The 17940-nt window shown below is 38.7% G+C and overlaps 1 protein-coding gene across 1 annotated transcript in view; it reads left to right on the forward strand.

Moving 5' to 3' along the window:
* LOC126271956 (unconventional myosin-Ie-like) overlaps positions 1 to 17940 on the forward strand; it is a 379140-nt gene that overhangs the window by 323374 nt on the left and 37826 nt on the right. The window contains exons 16-22 of the mRNA XM_049974395.1: positions 1099 to 1219; positions 1328 to 1491; positions 1617 to 1772; positions 1882 to 2021; positions 3187 to 3338; positions 7585 to 7932; positions 12517 to 12658. Of these exons, the coding sequence (XP_049830352.1) occupies positions 1099 to 1219; positions 1328 to 1491; positions 1617 to 1772; positions 1882 to 2021; positions 3187 to 3338; positions 7585 to 7932; positions 12517 to 12658 (1223 nt within the window). The remainder of the gene's footprint in view (positions 1 to 1098; positions 1220 to 1327; positions 1492 to 1616; positions 1773 to 1881; positions 2022 to 3186; positions 3339 to 7584; positions 7933 to 12516; positions 12659 to 17940) is intronic.

Genomic DNA, 17940 nt, shown 5'->3' on the forward strand with positions numbered 1-17940 from the left:
TCTCTGCCCATATGGTCTTCTGGAATTCAGCTTGTAATTGGTTAAGGTGCTCACTTTTGCAAACACACTTAAGTACTTTTTTATGCTATGGCTATGGCTATGGCCTGTTACTTGATGTACCACTGACTAATAATCATTAATATACAGCTTATTACTGAATTTTCTGACTTCCTTCAGCTGTCAGAAAAAAAACTATTGTGAAAAATTGTCATTACTGTCGTATACTGCTTTCTTATGTCGAAACTGACGTTGCAGCAGAATACACTTTGGTGTTCACAGTTGCAGCTCTTGAAAATTATGCTTCTTACAATTTGGTCAGCGTGTTACTTTCTCACTGTTAGTAACAAATGATCTTCCTCGTAAAGATACCTGGAAAACATTCCATTTTCAGCTGTTACTTGTCCGAAGGCACCACAAGTTTTTACAATACACTGATGCTGATTTATTGTAGCATTAGAGTGTCATTTAACAGATAAATTTCACTCTTTTTCAGTTCTGCTTTAGATTGGACTTATCTAAATTTTTGATACTGATCTGCTATAGCTTACAGTGGTTCCACAATTGAGACCTCCTCCATCTCTCTCCCCCCTTCACCCCCACATGACATTTCTCTTGACTGTCCCACAGAATATTTTTTCATGCAAATAAGGCTATTTTAACATTGTCTCTTTATAATATTCCTAGTTGTCTTGGTCATCCTTTGTAGATGTGTCTCCATCTTTATATCTGACCTTTTATCAGTTTTTTTGCATATATTCTCATTTTTATTTTTTGAAATAATACTGCGTTCCTAAATATATGTATAAACAACAAAATCAGATGTGACTGCATAATGTGTGCTGAAGAAACAAACAAAGATGATATAATAACAAATATTAAGGGAATATTAGGAGGAAATTTATGTATATCAGAGGAGAGGGGGACTATATTTAGAACTCAAGGTTGGAGGTATCCATTTGGTATAGATGGTAATAAAAATAAAATAAAAATGGATTCATTTGCAGATATTTGTTACACTTTACAGATGTTAGTTCTGGTAAGTAATAATTACTGAATGTTTAAAGCGGTTTTAAGTTGTTGATCTTTCTTTTTTTGTAGCTATTTATGCTGGAAGAACTTAGAGAGAGAAGGTACAATCAGTATGCAAGGGTTATCCAGAAGGCATTTAAGAAATATTTTGCCCGTAGACAGAATGAGAAACAGAAAAATGAAGCTGCAGGTCAGTAAGCTGAATGATAGTGAAACTACATCTTTTCATTACTGTAGCACACAATTTCTAATAAAACCGAATAGTCTGCACATCTAATTGATATTATTTTATTTTTAGAATTAGTTTTTGGAAAGAAGGAAAGGAGACGTTATTCACTGAATAGGAATTTTGTGGGTGATTATATTGGATTGGACCTACGACCTTCTCTACAGAATCTTGTTGGTCGTAGAGAAAAAGCGGCATTCGCTGAAGTGGTTAAGAAATATGACAGGAGGTTTAAGGTCTGTCTTTATAAGCTAACTAATATATTTTCTTCATTCTCAGTAACTCGTGCAACATTGGCTTATGATGTGTTATTTGCTTATATATGTCTCTTTTTTTTTTTTTTTTTTTTTTTTAAATGTAGCCGGTACGTCGTGATCTGGTACTGACATCACATTCATTATTTCTTATTGGAAGAGAGCAAGTGAAAAAGGGTCCAAACAAAGGAAAATATGTTGAAATTATCAAACGGAAGCTCAACTTGGAAAATATAAGTCATGTTTCACTTAGTACTTTTCAGGTAATGTATTTCAATGTAGTTTATTTCCATTTCTGTAGTATTTCAGTTGTACAGTCATTTTTTAACCACTAAATATACCTTTTGAAATATTTATTTTTTTCTTTGGCAGGATGATTTTATAATTATTCATATGAAAGAGGAGTATGACAGCTTTTTGGAAATGGTGTTCAAAACTGAATTTTTAACTACTTTGAACAAAAAGTTTCAAGCCCATTTAGCACGAAACTTGCACATAAAATTTTCAAATCTGTAAGTAACTGGCATTTTAATTATTATTTTCAGAATGTAGAAAAATATTGAAATTTATAAGATATTTATGAAATATATGGAACATTTTGAACATCCAGTGTTTCATCAGGAAGAGGGAAGTTACCATGTACAAGGACATATTGAGAAGTAACACCTCTGAATTTTTTGTCCTGTTCTCATCAGTTGAGGTATTACTTGTCATTCATATTACTCATTTGACTTTCCTGCTGCTTTGCAGATGCAAGTTGAAATCCTCTGCCACTAGAGGTTTCTAAAATGTAGCATGTAACATAATGGTGTGTATCATAACTATGTCAGAGCATGAGAAACAGCATGCTGTAATTGAGTTTCTAACCACTGAAAGGGTTCTCCACACATTGAGCACTTTCTCCTTCAGCATCACAAAGCCAGACCACACAGGGGGAATGGAACATCTGCAACAATTCTGTGTCTTGGGTTCACTGTCATAAATCATCCTCTATCATGTGGCCTCATCTGATTTTCATCTGTTTCCAGAACTTAAAGCATACCTTTGAGGACTTCAGTATCTGCCAACAAGGTCAAACATTCTACAGTGAAGGTATCAAAAACTGGTCTCTCATTGGGAGAAATGTGTTTAGTACCAGGGTAACTATATTGAAAAATAAATATGAAGACATGAAGAAAAGAGTTGCAGAATAGGGGTAGAATTTATTTTATGTAAAAAGCTATAAGAGTTTTCACACATCAAATTTGGAGGTATTACTTTTCGGCATTCTCTTGTATTATTTTTTTGCATGTATAAAAACTACTACTCTAAGAAAAAGGACAAAACTGAAATCACGGGTGCAAAAAATTCACTTACTGTTTGTTTGGTATATGAGATTGTAAACAGCTTTCATACTGGATATGTAAGTATTTTACTGGGTGCTCTTTTTCTCCCCATACCTGTACCTTCTGTGCTGTCATTAAGGTAAATTTGCCAAGTCATATCTGTACCACATTTCAGCGTTTTTCTCCTGTGCATGCTTCCATGGTGATGAAGGAATCTTTATCCAAGACTTATGAAGATGTTTCTTGTTGGTTTCTGACAATTCACTAATAAATATTTAACAGTTCATATCTTTTGACTTAATGTTGAACAACTGATATTCTATAAAGAATTTGTTACTTTATGATGTTGCAGCCTCGAATTTAAAGTGAAGAAGGAAGGATGGGGTGGAGGCGGTGTTCGACAGGTGAAATTTGTGTCAGCAGCTGTAGGTGACATGGCAGTACTAAAACCTTCAGGAAAGACACTTACAGTGCTCATAGGTCATGGTTTACCAAGTAACACAAGTAAGTATGTTTTATCACATATATTTGGTTGAACGTGGAGCCTGGTAGTTTACATTATATCCCTACTGCTAAACAGAATGTGTTATGTTGCTCTTAATATAATTAACTCGTGTCAAATGTGTCCTTACAGTTGTTTCATAAATAATGGCAAGTCACAGTTAACTTTATACGGGATGTTATTCAGTGTTCAAGGAGACTCTGTATGTTTAAATAAAGTTGGATGCTTTGTTTCTGTTAATCTAATTTTTAGTGGGAGATTTTTTGTTGGCGTTTTGGCTTTACTAGGTCATGATTCTCAATGGATTTTTCTTACATAAGCCTCTCTGTAACTTTCTTTGTACTTACGTCTTTTTTGTACCTATCCTTCCTTACTGATAGGTGCCCGCCCCAAGTGTTTTGTCTCTCTTCAGTTGTCTTTCTTTGTGTTCTTTTTTTTTTTTTAATTAGTAACTAATGTTGAGTTTCATTACCTATGCTCTTTAAGACAAAGTTATTAATTACAAAATAGTCCTCCATTTCAGAATTCCCAAGCTCCATTAGAATCTATGAGAACAGTATCATCTTTGTGTGTTGTTTTATTTCACATTCCATGCTACTTTACAACTACTTGTTCATTTAAATATGTATCTGTAATTTGCTTCACACGTGACTATTTTAATTTGTGTTTGTTTGATTTTGAGTTTTTTGTCTATTTTCATAACTTCCTCATTTTTAATAGATCTGTCTTTAGCTTAACAAGCAGTATTCTCATTTTATTCAGTCTTAGTGTATACCATATTTTTGTATTTTATGGTTTACATTTACTGTCACTTGGATTTTTTTATAGATGGTTAGACAGTGCTATTTAGTATACTTGAACAATGTCTAGAACCAGAGGGATGAATTCATCAATAGTTATCCCAACTGTTGATTTACAGGACCAGTCCAGTAATTTATCTTCCCTTACCATATTTTCAGTGTTATTTTTATTTAGTATTCAGTACTTTACAAAACTTTTGTACACTCAGAGAGTGACTTTCTCATTTTTGGACTTAGTCCTCATAGTTCTCTTATATCTATAACATATGGAGTCATACAAGGTCCCAAATTTCTCAAATTATTGGTCATATCATGCATCTTTGGGAAATAGGGCCATCAAAAATGCTATTTTGCACAGTGGATGCCAGCTTATCCTGTAAAATTTGTAGTTCACCTGATCAGAGAAACCAAGTTATGCATCAAAAACTTATATAGAAGAAGATATTGTTTGCCTCAAGCAGTCATTTCAGAAAGCAAGAGAGGATAATACATACCAAAGTGTTTCTGAACTGATGGTTAAGATCAAAGGTAGCTCTGCCAAAACAATAACTGATACTGAAGAAGAACAAATGTAGAATAGAATTATGAGGATATTGTGACATGGAAAGGGATTATGTATAAGATGTGGAAGTCTGTGGTGGTAGGGACAATGAAGGGAATATTTCATTGGCAACAAGGGAGAAAAGAATTGTACATAGCCAATTGAAACAGTTAGGAACAAAGATGTCACAGTTGTATTTGACAGGTTTTTATTTTTTAAACAGTCAACCTCGTGGATAGTTTACCGATTGAAGTTGTAACAACACGCAATGGTGCCTGGCGAAATATACCGTGATTTAGCATGAAACTGCAGAAAAGTGAATATGAATTGAAACTGCAGAAAAGTGAATATGAATTGAAACTGCAGAAAAGTGAATATGAATTTCCTGAAAATAGTTCTGAGACTTTAGCATCATGATGGATGGGTACTAAAGATATTCTTGTTATGAATAATTGCCACATATCGGTCACAATTGTTGTTCAGTGCACTCAGAAAGACAAAACCAAACATGGTCTCCTTTGTCCTCATGGCTTTGTCACATATAATAATATTATGGCAGGTATGTCTTTATCTGATGAGAAATCAGGCTACTGTTCTTTTTTTAGGAAGACAGCATTATGGTGAAAAAGTGTTCTCTGAGCACCCAATGACTTCAGTGGCGAATGCTTGGATTATATTTCACAGCTTACACCAAGAAAATACTACTGATCAATTTTCTGTTCCTACTTGCATAGCAAATAACTGCATTGGAAAGAAAAAACTAATTGTCAAAAGGAAGAGAACTACCGGATACCCAAGTGCTAGTACAAATCTGTGATGAATGTGGGGGACCATGTAACAACTGAAGGTGACTCGAAGAGAAGTTGCACAGGATGTGCTAAGGGAAAGGAGGAAACAAAAACAACGACCTTATGTACCATGTGTAAATTTCCTTTGTACAAAAATTATAATGTAAATAGATTGATAAACAATGTGCTTACCAAGTGGTGGCAGTAGAAAAACTGTACTAAAATTGAGAAATGTGCAATATCAGGTTTTCAAATCTCAATTGGTACTGCCCACAGCAATTAGTATTTCCTTCTCATTCCATCTGGCAAGTCTTTCTTGACCTGGTGTTCTGGACAACTTTTCTGAACTCTCCCTGTCTCCTAAACTCTACAGTCTTTTTCTTCATCCCTCTTCCACCCTTTCAGCCCTTCTGCCAGAAGGAGTCACATTCTCAAAAATCTTGCATATTTTTTTAACCTTCATATAAGGTTTCTCCTGCTGCTGGATGATGAGTAGAGTTTTTATATATGCAGTTACATCAATTTTTTAAACATTGATTATTTGTGTAAAAATTATTTTGTGCTGTATCAAAAGGAAGAGTAGCTGTGTGACTATCACATGAGGCACTTGAATTTGCACTTAGAGGTAAAAAGTTTGTCACTTGGAATAATGTTCTGAAATGTCACATACCTGTAATTATACCACTAGGACATAGAGGTTGTATGTCAAAATACCAGTGGGACACTTGGAAAATGAAATAACGAGATGTACTTTTTCATGGTGTTACTGCTGTTTATGATATTGAGTAAAATAGCCAGATGTTGTCTTTCACTAAAAAGAAAAGTGATAGTGATAAGATTAATATGTACTTGTAATGCAGTTCATAAAATGTTAATACATATAGATAAATAGAGATGACAGTTTTCTTGATATATTGTGACCTTGTGACATATGGGCTATAAACTATTCTTATATATTGGTGTAAATATTAAATTTCTTTGTTACTTGCTTCTTGTTTGTGGCAAATTTTGTCTAACATAATAGTTCATACCTTGTTTGTAGCGATGCCTCAAATTGTAGTGCTGGTTGTTTTATTATTTCCTCTGTCTGATCTGTGCTGTATCCCTTGAGGTTGTCTGCTTGATACACTCACAAGGAGACCACACAGCAATTGGATTTCTCTATTTTTTTTTTTATTTGCGGTATGTGAATTTCAGAACTCAAGTATCAGTATCCCAAAGTACTTTGATGCAACTCTATAAAATTCTTGAGAAAATCAACTTCGAAGTTTTCTGAGCATCTTTAACACACTAAAGCGAGGTAATTTTTTTCAGTGGACTGCATGGATGTATGGTAGAATGCTTACCTGCCATAGGGGCAGTCTAGGTTTGTTTCCCAGCTGTGTAAATTTTTTAAGGTACATGTTCTATCAGCATTCCCATGATGTGAAAGTATATAAAGACAAACAGAAATTTAAGTTGTAATGTTTTTTAACTGAAAAAATCATTGTTAACAGTCTTTTACGAAAGGTCAGTAATTGTAAATGTATATTTGCATTGAAAACTATAATTTTGTGTGCAATATGTAAGTAGTAAAAATGACATTTAGGTATATGTTAATTAGCAATATTTTATGATTTTTATATTTAGATAATGTAGGTATTTGAACGGGCATAGGTGGGTGGACGAAAAGGATAATGACCAAAATCAGACTTGTACCAATGATTACCAGTCTCGAGTGCTACTGTTGTCCCCCTCCATCATTACGTATTTTATGCTTCATGGAAATGTTCATAGAACATACACAGGTATCCGCAAAATTTCACTGATCAGTAATTGAAACTCGGGGGGGGGGGGGGGGGGGGGGGCACGTAACGGACAAATATTCTACCACAAAGCCAGGCCACCTGTTGAAAGACTTACCTTACTTTACAGCCCATGGAAAACCTCAAAGTCAATTTACTTGAGAATTTTTGAGAGCTGCATTGAATTGTTTTCAGACACTGGTATTTGAGTTCTGATCTTCACTGCCATAGCATAAAAAATTACAAAATGAATTTGCCGTGTGGTCACCTCTTGAAGTAGGTTATGTTATACATTTTTTGAGTAACTATTTGGATTCTTGCTGTGTATATTGCAGAACCAGATGTACGGCATTCGGTGATGGTACAAGGTCATCGAAATTTACCTTCAAGAATGCCTACAAAACCACCGCCTAATTACCCTGCACCAGCCCTGCCTGCATCAGCAACACCAGCAACTAAGCGGCAAGCTCCGGCACGGCCTCCTGCGCCTACCCCAGCACCTTCTCAAGCCGCTACACCCATACGTGCACCTTTTCCTCTTCCTGTGTCATCAGCCGCACAGAAAGTACCTCAAAATGCACAACAGACACGCCGGGCACAGATCAGACCACCTCCACCACCAAGTGAGCCGGCTCCCCCAGACCAACCTGTTGTGCGTCCAGGCTCGAGACTGCAAGCTGTCAGTAAGTATATAACTTTTTTGAGTCTATCACTGTTCAGCATCAAATGTTGTTTTTCAGCTAAATTCTGTGAATTGTTGATACACTTTGTCGTGAAGAAGTTAATTTCAGAGCTTAGAATTGGAGTCTGAAATGAAAAAAAGGACATTCAATATGTATAGAGGGTGATTCATGTAAGGCGTAACACCCCTTTTATCTTGTGACTAGTTCCACATATCTAAACAAAGTTTTCTGCAATTGATAGTTTCCTGAGAGGCAGGGAAAGTTTTTTTTGTGTATAATGCTCTGAACTCTGGTATCAACCAAAGCATTGAAACAGGCATGTTTTTTAATGAAACTGTATATGATTCATAACTGCATTCAATAGCTTTTGGGAAGACAATTACACTTGCATAGCGTTTGTTAATATTGTTATTGAGATCTTTCACAAAGGAATCTGACAACTCTACTAAAACTGGAAAATAGTGCAGCCAGAGTTGGCTGTTGTGGTGTGAACGTTACCAAGCTGAACTCTCATGCCAGGTTGTGTTATTATATGCAGCAAGACAAGCCAATGCTACTAAGATAAAACCTCATTTGCTGAACGCCATAGATACATAATTTTTTTTTTAAGTACGACATATGTCGGCTTCTGGCACAACGATTGGGGCTTAGGGAAACTATTTCACATGTATGTACATTTCCAGTTTTTAAATTTTTAAACTTTTTTTAGACTATAGTTTCATCAGATAGTTTTCCATTTAAATTCTCCTTGTTGCTGCTTACTTGTCAAAGCCAAAACAGAGCATTGGTCATTCATACTTCCTAGTCATAAACTATCCTATTCATAGAGAAAAAGAAACTGCAGCATTAACCTTCTTATATTTGGAAAAACAATGCTGACCTCTCTTTGCCTGGAGGCAATTGAGTGCTTCTTTAAGGTAATACACCTGCTGTCAGACAAATATGCCTATAGGTACTATTTGAAATTGTAATTAGACTGAATACACCTTAAATAAATTAAATATGTTATTCAAAATTATGGACAACATGTCATCCAAAAAATTATACTGTTCTGATAGCATAGTTTTACACTTTACTTAAGCATGTGCTCAAAAATGTTAACCATCGACTGCAAGGCACATTTGCAATCACCAGGCCAGCCGCGGTGGTCCAGCGGTTCTAGGCACTCAGTCCGGAACGGCGCGACTGCTACGGTCGCAGGTTCGAATCCTGCCTTGGGCATGGATGTGTGTGATGTCCTTAGGTTAGTTAGGTTTAAGTAGTTCTAAGTTCTAGGGGACTGATGACCACAGATGTTAAGTCCCGTAGTGCTCAGAGCCATTTGAACCATTTTTTTGCAGTCACCATTTGAGAGATAGCTGAACAGATGAAGCTGCATAGGATGATATACCCTTGCATGCTGCAGCAATTTGATGGCATGTATCATCTGGCATAGTTGGGGTTTCATGATAGACTGAATTTTTCAAAGCTCCCATCGAAAGAAATCAAGAGCAGTCAAATCAGGGGACCTAGCTCGTCATAGTATTGCTGGATTCCATCCTATCCAATGATAAAGAAACATTTAATTAATTATTTGCATTGCAACACAGGAAGAGTGAGCTGGGAAGCCTTCGTGTTGGAACCACATACACTTTTGCTTGTGAAGTTGTACCTCTTCCAGAACAGTGTGAATGTTTATAAGAAAGTGTGCCTTTGAATTTCCATTTAACAGGCAAGAGATCAAGTAGGGTCCTGCAGTGGAATTTCATATGGTGCTGCACTATACGTGAATTCTCCATAGTTGATGGTGTTGTACTTGATAAAGCCGGTTTGTATATTAGCTACCCACTAATGCACATTGCGTAAATTTACATTGCCGCATTACGTAAATGTTGCATCATCGGTAAAGAGCACACATAAAAACGTCGTGTCACACCTCAAGTTCTGTAGAGGAAACAGATGAAATCTTATATGATGTTTGAAATCATGTCCTCAGTGCCTGTGGGGTGATTGATGAAATAAGTGGCATTTATGTTGACGCAAGATGCGAAATACACTTATCTGGCTGATCGCATAGTCTGTGGCAATACCTTATGCCACCATGTGGATAAAAAAAACTTCTTCGTGCGCTCTGTCAGTTGCAGTCTTTATCCTCGTCCTTTGTTTGATACTGAAGCTGCCTGTTCACACTAGGAAGCTAATAATTCCTGCACGTGCCTGGCCCGATGGACAGCAAAGATCAGTTTTTGACTTTCCTATGCTGCCATACATACCTACAAACAAATCAGGGGAACGGCCATGGGAACCAGAATGGCTCCATCCTGTGCCAACCTCTTCATGGGCCGCATGAAAGAGCCTCTCCTGAAGATCCAACAGCTGCTTCCCCTGGCCTTGTATAGGTTTATAGATGACAACTTTGTGGTCTGGACACAAACAAACAACAGTACCTTTAGAATGAGATTTTCACTCTGCAGCGGAGTGTGCACTGATATGAAACTTCTTGGCAGATTAAAACTGTGTGCTTGACCGAGACTCGAACTCGGGACCTTTGCCTTTTGCGGGCAAGTGCTCTACCATCTGAGCTACCCAAGCACGATTCACACCCTGTCCTCAGAGCTTTACTTCTGCCAGTACCTCATCTCCTACCTTCCAAACTTTACAGAAGCTCTCCTGTGAACCTTGCAGAACTAGTACTCCTGAAAGAAAGGATATTGTGAGACATGGCTTAGCCACAGCCTGGGGGATGTTTCCAGAATGAGATTTTCATTCTGCAGTGGAGTGTGCGCTGATATGAAACTTCCTGGCAGATTAAAACTGTGCGCCGGACCGAGACTCGAACTCGGGACCTTTGCCTTTCGCGGGCAAGTGCTCTACCAGGTCCCAGGTCCTGAGTTCGAGTCTCGGACCGGCACACAGTTTTAATCTGCCAGGAAGTTTCACAACAGTACCTTCACTTTGATAGCTGCCATCCATTCCACATCAAACGCTCCCTTCCCTACAGCCAAGGTATTCGTGGCAAACGTATCTGCTCCAGTGATGAATCCCTCAACAATTACACAAATAACCTGACCAATGCTTTCCTCTCCTGCAACTATCCTGCAGATCTTATCCACAAACAGATCTCCCGAGCAATACATTCCTCCCTGTCCAACAACAATGTTCCTACCCCCAGACCACACAGAAGCATCCCCCTTGTCACCCAATATTATCCTGGCCTCGAATACATCAACAAATTACTCCGCCAGGGATATGAATTTCTCAACTCAAGCCCTGAAATGAGATCATCCCTTGACAATATTCTCCCCACACCACCCAGAGTTGCCTTTCGTCACCCCCTAACCTCCGTAACATCCCTGTGAAACCCTACAATATTCCCATACCACCTTCTCTACCCAGCGGTTCCTACCCCTGTAACCGACCCCACTGCAAAACCTGCCCCATACATCCCCCCCCCCCCCCCCCCCCCCACAACCACCTCCACCTACTCCAGCCCCGCTACTGGTAAAACATACACAATTCAAGGCAGGGCCACATGTGAAACAACACACATAATTTATCATCTGACATGCCTGCACTGCACAGCCTTTGACATTGGTACGACGACAACTAAACTGGCTGAGCGCATGAACAGGCACAGACAAACTGTTGGCTAGGAAATGTCCAATGCCCAGTAGCAGAGCATACCCTCCAGCATAATTCTAGGGACCTAGGAAGCTGCTACACCATACGTGCCATTTGGCTTCTCCCACCCAACACCAGTCCCTCAGAACTGCGGAGATGGGAACTTGCATTCCAACACATCCATCCTTTCATCCTGCCATCCCCCTGGACTGAACCTACGTTAACCAACCTCACTCCCATTTACTTTTCAGTCTTCTCCTCTTTCCCTTTCCCTTTCCTCTTTAGCCATTCACACATCTTTTCATCCTACATAGTTGTGTGTATCTTTATACTATATACCTCTTGACTTCTGTATACATCCTCTTTGGTGTGAAGCTGGCGGAAAAATTGTCGGTAAGCCTCTGTATTGGGTTTACATTTTCAAATTTTCTCCACGGGGTCAATATGCGAGATGTATGCAAGGGGAAATAATATGTTATTAGATTCCTCCTGAAAAGTGCTGTATCGATATTTCAGTGGTAAATCTCTCCATGATGCACAACATCTCTCTTGTAACATCAACCAGTGGAATTTGTTTAGCATCTTCATATCACTCTCTTGGCAGCTAAATGATCCCGTGATGAAACGCACTGCTCTTCATTGGATCTTCTCTCTCTCCTCTATCAGTCCTACCTGATAGGGATCCATTTTTGTGCCAGTATGGTTGCTGAGAGAATGAATAGATGATTTTGACCTCCTTATTGATTTTAGATATGATCAAATTCTCTTAGGGTTTTTACTCAAGTCAGTTGACTTGTTGTACTGGACTAAACGACATTGGACAACTAACAGTGTTGGTGTTAGCAAATAATTTTGTGCCTAATGATGGATTCTGCATTAAATATTGCATCTGTTTTTTCATCAGATTAAGTTTACTTTTTCATTTTAGGAGTCAGAGAATTTTAACAGTTACATTATCAATAATTCATTTATCTTTCCATGTAGGTAAAACAGCTGCTGCGAAAACTAATCAAGCAGGTGGAGTGAGGGTGTTCCCAGGTGCTGGTCAGCTGAAACAAGAGGTGAAAAGTCCTGTACCAAATGAAAATGCTAGTTTCATGAGAACACCAGAAGCTGGAGTTGCTGGGTAAGTTCATCAATTTCACCCTGTGCTTTTATTTTATTACATTTTATTTTACAAATTAATTATACATTGTGTGTACAGCACTGACAGAGGGATGATGGTTCAGAGTGCCATGTTATAGATGGGTTACAAACCACCAAATGCTGAGTCCATAACAATTATGTTTACCCATAAATGGCACAAATTTAGAGACAAGCAGTGCCTTACCCAGTATGCTGGAAGTCTTGCTAAGGCCTTCAAAGACAGACATCACCCCTAAACCTAGTACACTCCAAGATTTCCCATACCATATCCATGTATGCACCTAATCTTCTGACCACCTCCAGGGACCAGATGCAGAGGTGTACCTCCATCAACAGTTAGTATCATCTTGGACCGGAACAACTTAATCATTGGTGTCACCGGGGCTTCAACTATGTACCATCAAGCCTGAAAATGAGGAACATTGTACTTGCATCCCTTCTAATACTTCCCACACACGTGTGTGTGTGTGTGTGTGTGTGTGTGTGTGTGTGTGTGTGTGTGTGTGCGTGTGCGCTTAGTAATTACCTTCATTTGTTACCACTATCTGTATTTTGATGTTAGCATACTTTACAAGCGTAGCCTCCAGTGACTGCTTATGCCTCTGTCAATCTATAACATGACTGCTGTCACATTCCTGAAGGCTCTTCATCATCATCATGGCTTGTGTATGAGTGAATGAGTGAATGAAATTACAGAAATTAAATTCATCATAATTATAAAACAGAAGACCAGATGAAAATCTAAACTGCTGGGAGTGAAGGCGACATAGAAGTGCCCATTACAGATGTTCTAGGGGAACATAAACTGTAATGAGGTCATTATTTAATAAGAACGTAAAACAGCAACCAAGTATCCTGATGGAGAGGTTTTAGGTAAAAGACTATGAGGAAACCTAAGAAAATGCTGTGTAGATGCAGTTGTGGACTTTTGGCAAGTGCTAATGCACCACACCTGGGAAACCACATTTGGGAGGAGGTAATGATTTTTTTTCCCTTCAATCCTCATGTTGTGTTTCATGGCATTGTCTAAGAAACATTACTGAGAATTCATTTCACCTTTGCGTTTATTGTCATCCTAACTTTCATTTAATCACTGTCATTGGTATCTATTACTACCTATTATGAATCAAACAGTGGAAAAACCAGAATGAAATTTAACAATATTATGAAAAGGGAAGTTGCTACTCACCATATAGTGGAGATACTGAGTCGCAGATACGCACAACAAAAAGACTCTTACAGGCTTTCGGCCATTAAGGCCTTCATCAACAATAGATGACGGACGCGTGCAGAGACACACACACACACACACACACACACACACACACACACACACACAAAATCTCTGGCAACTGAAGCCAAACTGCAGCAAACAGCAGCACCAGTGCATATTGGGAGTGGCGACTGAGTGGGGGTAAGTTGGAGGCTAGGGTGGGGAGGGGGAGGGATAGTATGATGGGTGTGGTGCACAGTGAAGTGCTGCAGGTTAGACAGAGGGCAGGGGATAGTTGGGGGAGGGGAGGGGAGGAAGTATCAAAAAAGGAGAGATATAAAAAGACTGGGTGTGATGGTGGAATGACAGCTGTCTCGTGCTGCTGGGATGGGAACAGGGAAGAGGCTGGATGGGTGAGGACAGTGACTAATGAAGATTGAGGCCAGGAGAGTTATGGGAACATAGGATGTATTGCAGGGAAAGTTCTCACCTGCACAATTCAGAAAAGCTAGTGTTAGTGGGAAGGATCCATATGTCCCAGGCTGTGAAGCAGTCATTGAAATGGATATCATATCTGGCAGCGTGTTCAGCAACAGGATGGTCCACTTGTTTCTTGGCCACAATTTGTCAGTGGCCATTCATTCACACAGGTAGCTTGTTGGCTGTCATGCCTACATAGGATGCAGCACAGTGATTGCAGCCTAGCTTGTAGACCACGTGACTGGTTTATAGGTAGCCCTGCCTTTGATGGGATAGACGATGATAGTTACCAGACTGGAGTATGTGGTTATTTGGATATGGTGTCTGTTCTGTCCGAAAGAGCAGACACCATATCCATATAAGTATATAGTTCTGGCAACACTGACCACGACCTCCTTCTGTGCGGGTGCACACACATTCCCCAAACTCGTACGGGACTTGCTAAGAATGTCTTCCACGAGTAATGAGTGTATTGGGGTGGGACACTACAAATGTCGTGTATGGACATACAAGGTGAGAATGTGGGTCTCATGGGAGGCATGCGTGAGAGAGTCCCTGCAGTCACACTACCCTCTGTGCCCTCGGTGGCTCAGATGGATAGAGCATTTGCCATGTAAGCAGGAGATCCCGGGTTCAAGTCCTGGTCGGGCACACATTTTTACCTGTCCCCGTTGATACATATCAACGCCTGTCAGCAGCTGAAGGTATTAATATAATTCTAATTTCGGAGTAGGTGGTGGTGGGAAGATTTATGCGACAGGTCTTGCATCTAGGTCTGTTACAGGGGTATGAGCCATGAGGTAAGGGATTGGGAGTAGAAGTTTTGTATGGATGAACGAGTATATTGTGTAGGTTTGGTGGATGGCAGAATACCATTGTGGGGAGGTTGGGAAGAATAGTGGGCAGGACATTTTTCATTTCAGGGCATGATAAGAGGTAATTGTAAACCTGACAGAGAATGTAATTCCAGTCCTGGGTGGTACTGAGTTATGAGTGGAATGCTCCTCTGTGGCCGGATCGTGGGACTTTGGAAGGTGGTGGGAGACTGGAAGGATAAGGCACAGGAGATTTGTTTTTGTACAAGGTTGGGAGTATAATTACAGTCAGTGAAGGCTTCAGTGAGACCCTCGGCATATTTTGAGAGGGACTACTCATCACTGCAGATGTGACGGCCACGGGTGGCTAGGCTGTATGGAAGGAACTTCTTGGTATGGAAGTGGAGATATTGCTGGTGGCTAGTAGGTTTAATATAGACAGATGTACTGATGTAGCCATCTGTGAGGTGGAGGTCAACATCTAGGATCCATATCCAGGGTACGGCTATGGGCACCCTATGGCACCATTCTGTGCCAACCTATTCATGGGCCATCTAGAGGAATCTTTCCTAAAAATCCAGAATCCTAAACCCCTTCCCTGGTTCAGCTTTATTGATGACATCTTTGCTCTCTGGATCAAAGGTAAGGACACCCTATCCACATTTCTCTAGGACCTCAACAACTTCTCCCCCATTTGCTTTACCTTGTCCTAGTCAACCCCTACCACCCTTGTTGTGTAATACTTGAATCATCCTCTGTTTCTCTAAATGTATTGTTGTTATATTCCTGTTTCTCATATCTTAGGGCTCATTGTGTTTCCTGGCAGATTTTGTCGCATCTTACTTTCAGTGTCGTACAGATCCTTTCTTGAATCCATAATTTCCTCACATTTCTTCTCTCCAGCACTTTTTCTGTGCACTTTATGTTAAACCAAATTTTGTTATATTCTATTCGTCTTAGTATATCTTCAGAAATTACTTCTCAAATAATGTTCTTCAGATGTATCTATCTGCATTTGACATCTTCTTGTTCCATATTAGTCAGTCTAGTTTTTGTTAGCTTATTTTCCATTTCTTTTGTAAAGTTTTCTTTTGTATTTTTTCCACCATGTTTCCTATATCAAGATTAGTAATTTCCAATTTATTTCTATTTAGTTTCCTTTTGAGTTTTATTTTCATTTTTAATATGATTAACATATGGTCTGTGTCACAATCTATACCCCAAGGACCAATTGTGTACAGCATTTAACCGTAGGTTTAGACAGAAAATGACCTTAGATCAAAATTCACCTGGAAATCTGCATTGTATATACATTAATCTTATATATATCATTTGACTGGTGAAAATTTGCGGTTCAAAGTTAAGTTCTGCTCTGATCATCAGTTGATAGTCACACTACGATTCATAACTTCTTTTTTGCAAATACCAATTGAAATAATAATAAAAATTGTTATTAACACAAAAAATGGCAAGCAAATATGTGACTATCCTATTCCCACACCGCTAATGCTCAAAATACTTGTTTTTATGTGGAAGGTTATGTTAAGGATATTACCAGCTACTATGTGTACTTAATGATCAACCTCATAACAGCTCTTGGGAGGTGACTACCAATTTATGCAATTAGTTCAAAGGCATTTTATAGACACTCAGCAGTAGTGTAAGAAAGGAAAATTCAAAGTATTTGCAGTGAACAGTTAAGTATGGGAATTTTGGCAGCAGCCAATAATGATTCAACATCACTTATATATTCTCTTTCCGCTTGGGGAGCAGTAACTATGCAATTCGTATTAAATTGTTGACTACCAAACACATCCTTAAACTGCTACAGTAATTTCACTTGTATTCATAAAGAAAACGTAAGCAGTTATGTTGAAATATACAAACTACATAACTTTGTTTCATTCAGTTTTTGTGGCTCAGAGGTTGTGTTGTGGACTGCAGTGCAGAAGATCACTTGAACCCATGTCAATTCAGTAATTTTTTTTCCGTATGTTACTACATTCTCTACATTACATTAAAGATAATTATAGAAGCATTACCATACCATTCCATACAATTGAAACCATACCATTTACGAGTGTTCTGAATCACTGTTGGGCATAATTCTGTGTGCAATAACCATATGTGATGTGAATTACATTGTTTCCTGCACATTCAGATGTTTCCACAGGGGTTGATGATGATGAGATCCAACGAGCTCCTCGCATGTTCTGTGAAAGGGAAAACCCACTCTTGGAATTAAATAACATATCATTTAAGTTGATGTTTTGTTTCGAGAAAAGTACTGCAGAGCAGTGGGAACTAAGGCTCAGAGACTACCTGATGAAACCAGTCAAAAAAAACAAACCACTGACTGCAATGTGCTTGTTGCTATTAACTCTAATATTTTACGCCACAAGAACCTTTCAAATAGTGTTTGGTGATCTGTTTAAAGCAGACATAGCTTATTCTCTCCATGCCTCTACCTTGTTGGTCACATTGTCTTTTTCGTTTTTTCTGCGCTCAGTTACATCGTTATACTGACCCAAAATAGTTCCCAGCAGCAAATCTTTCTTGGATTGAGAAAAGTTTGATAATCATCCCCTTTTCCTGTTTACTTGTTCCCACAGTTATACCACAACACCTTCGATAATAAATACTGTGTATTTTCGACAGAAACCCAGTTCTAAGCAAAGAAGGGAAAGCAGAAAGGTGGAAGGAGTATATAGAGGGTCTATACAATGGTGATGTACTTGAGGACAATATTATGGA

This window comes from Schistocerca gregaria, chromosome 5 (genome assembly GCF_023897955.1).
Source record: "Schistocerca gregaria isolate iqSchGreg1 chromosome 5, iqSchGreg1.2, whole genome shotgun sequence".
Classification (NCBI taxonomy): Eukaryota; Metazoa; Arthropoda; class Insecta; order Orthoptera; family Acrididae; genus Schistocerca; species Schistocerca gregaria.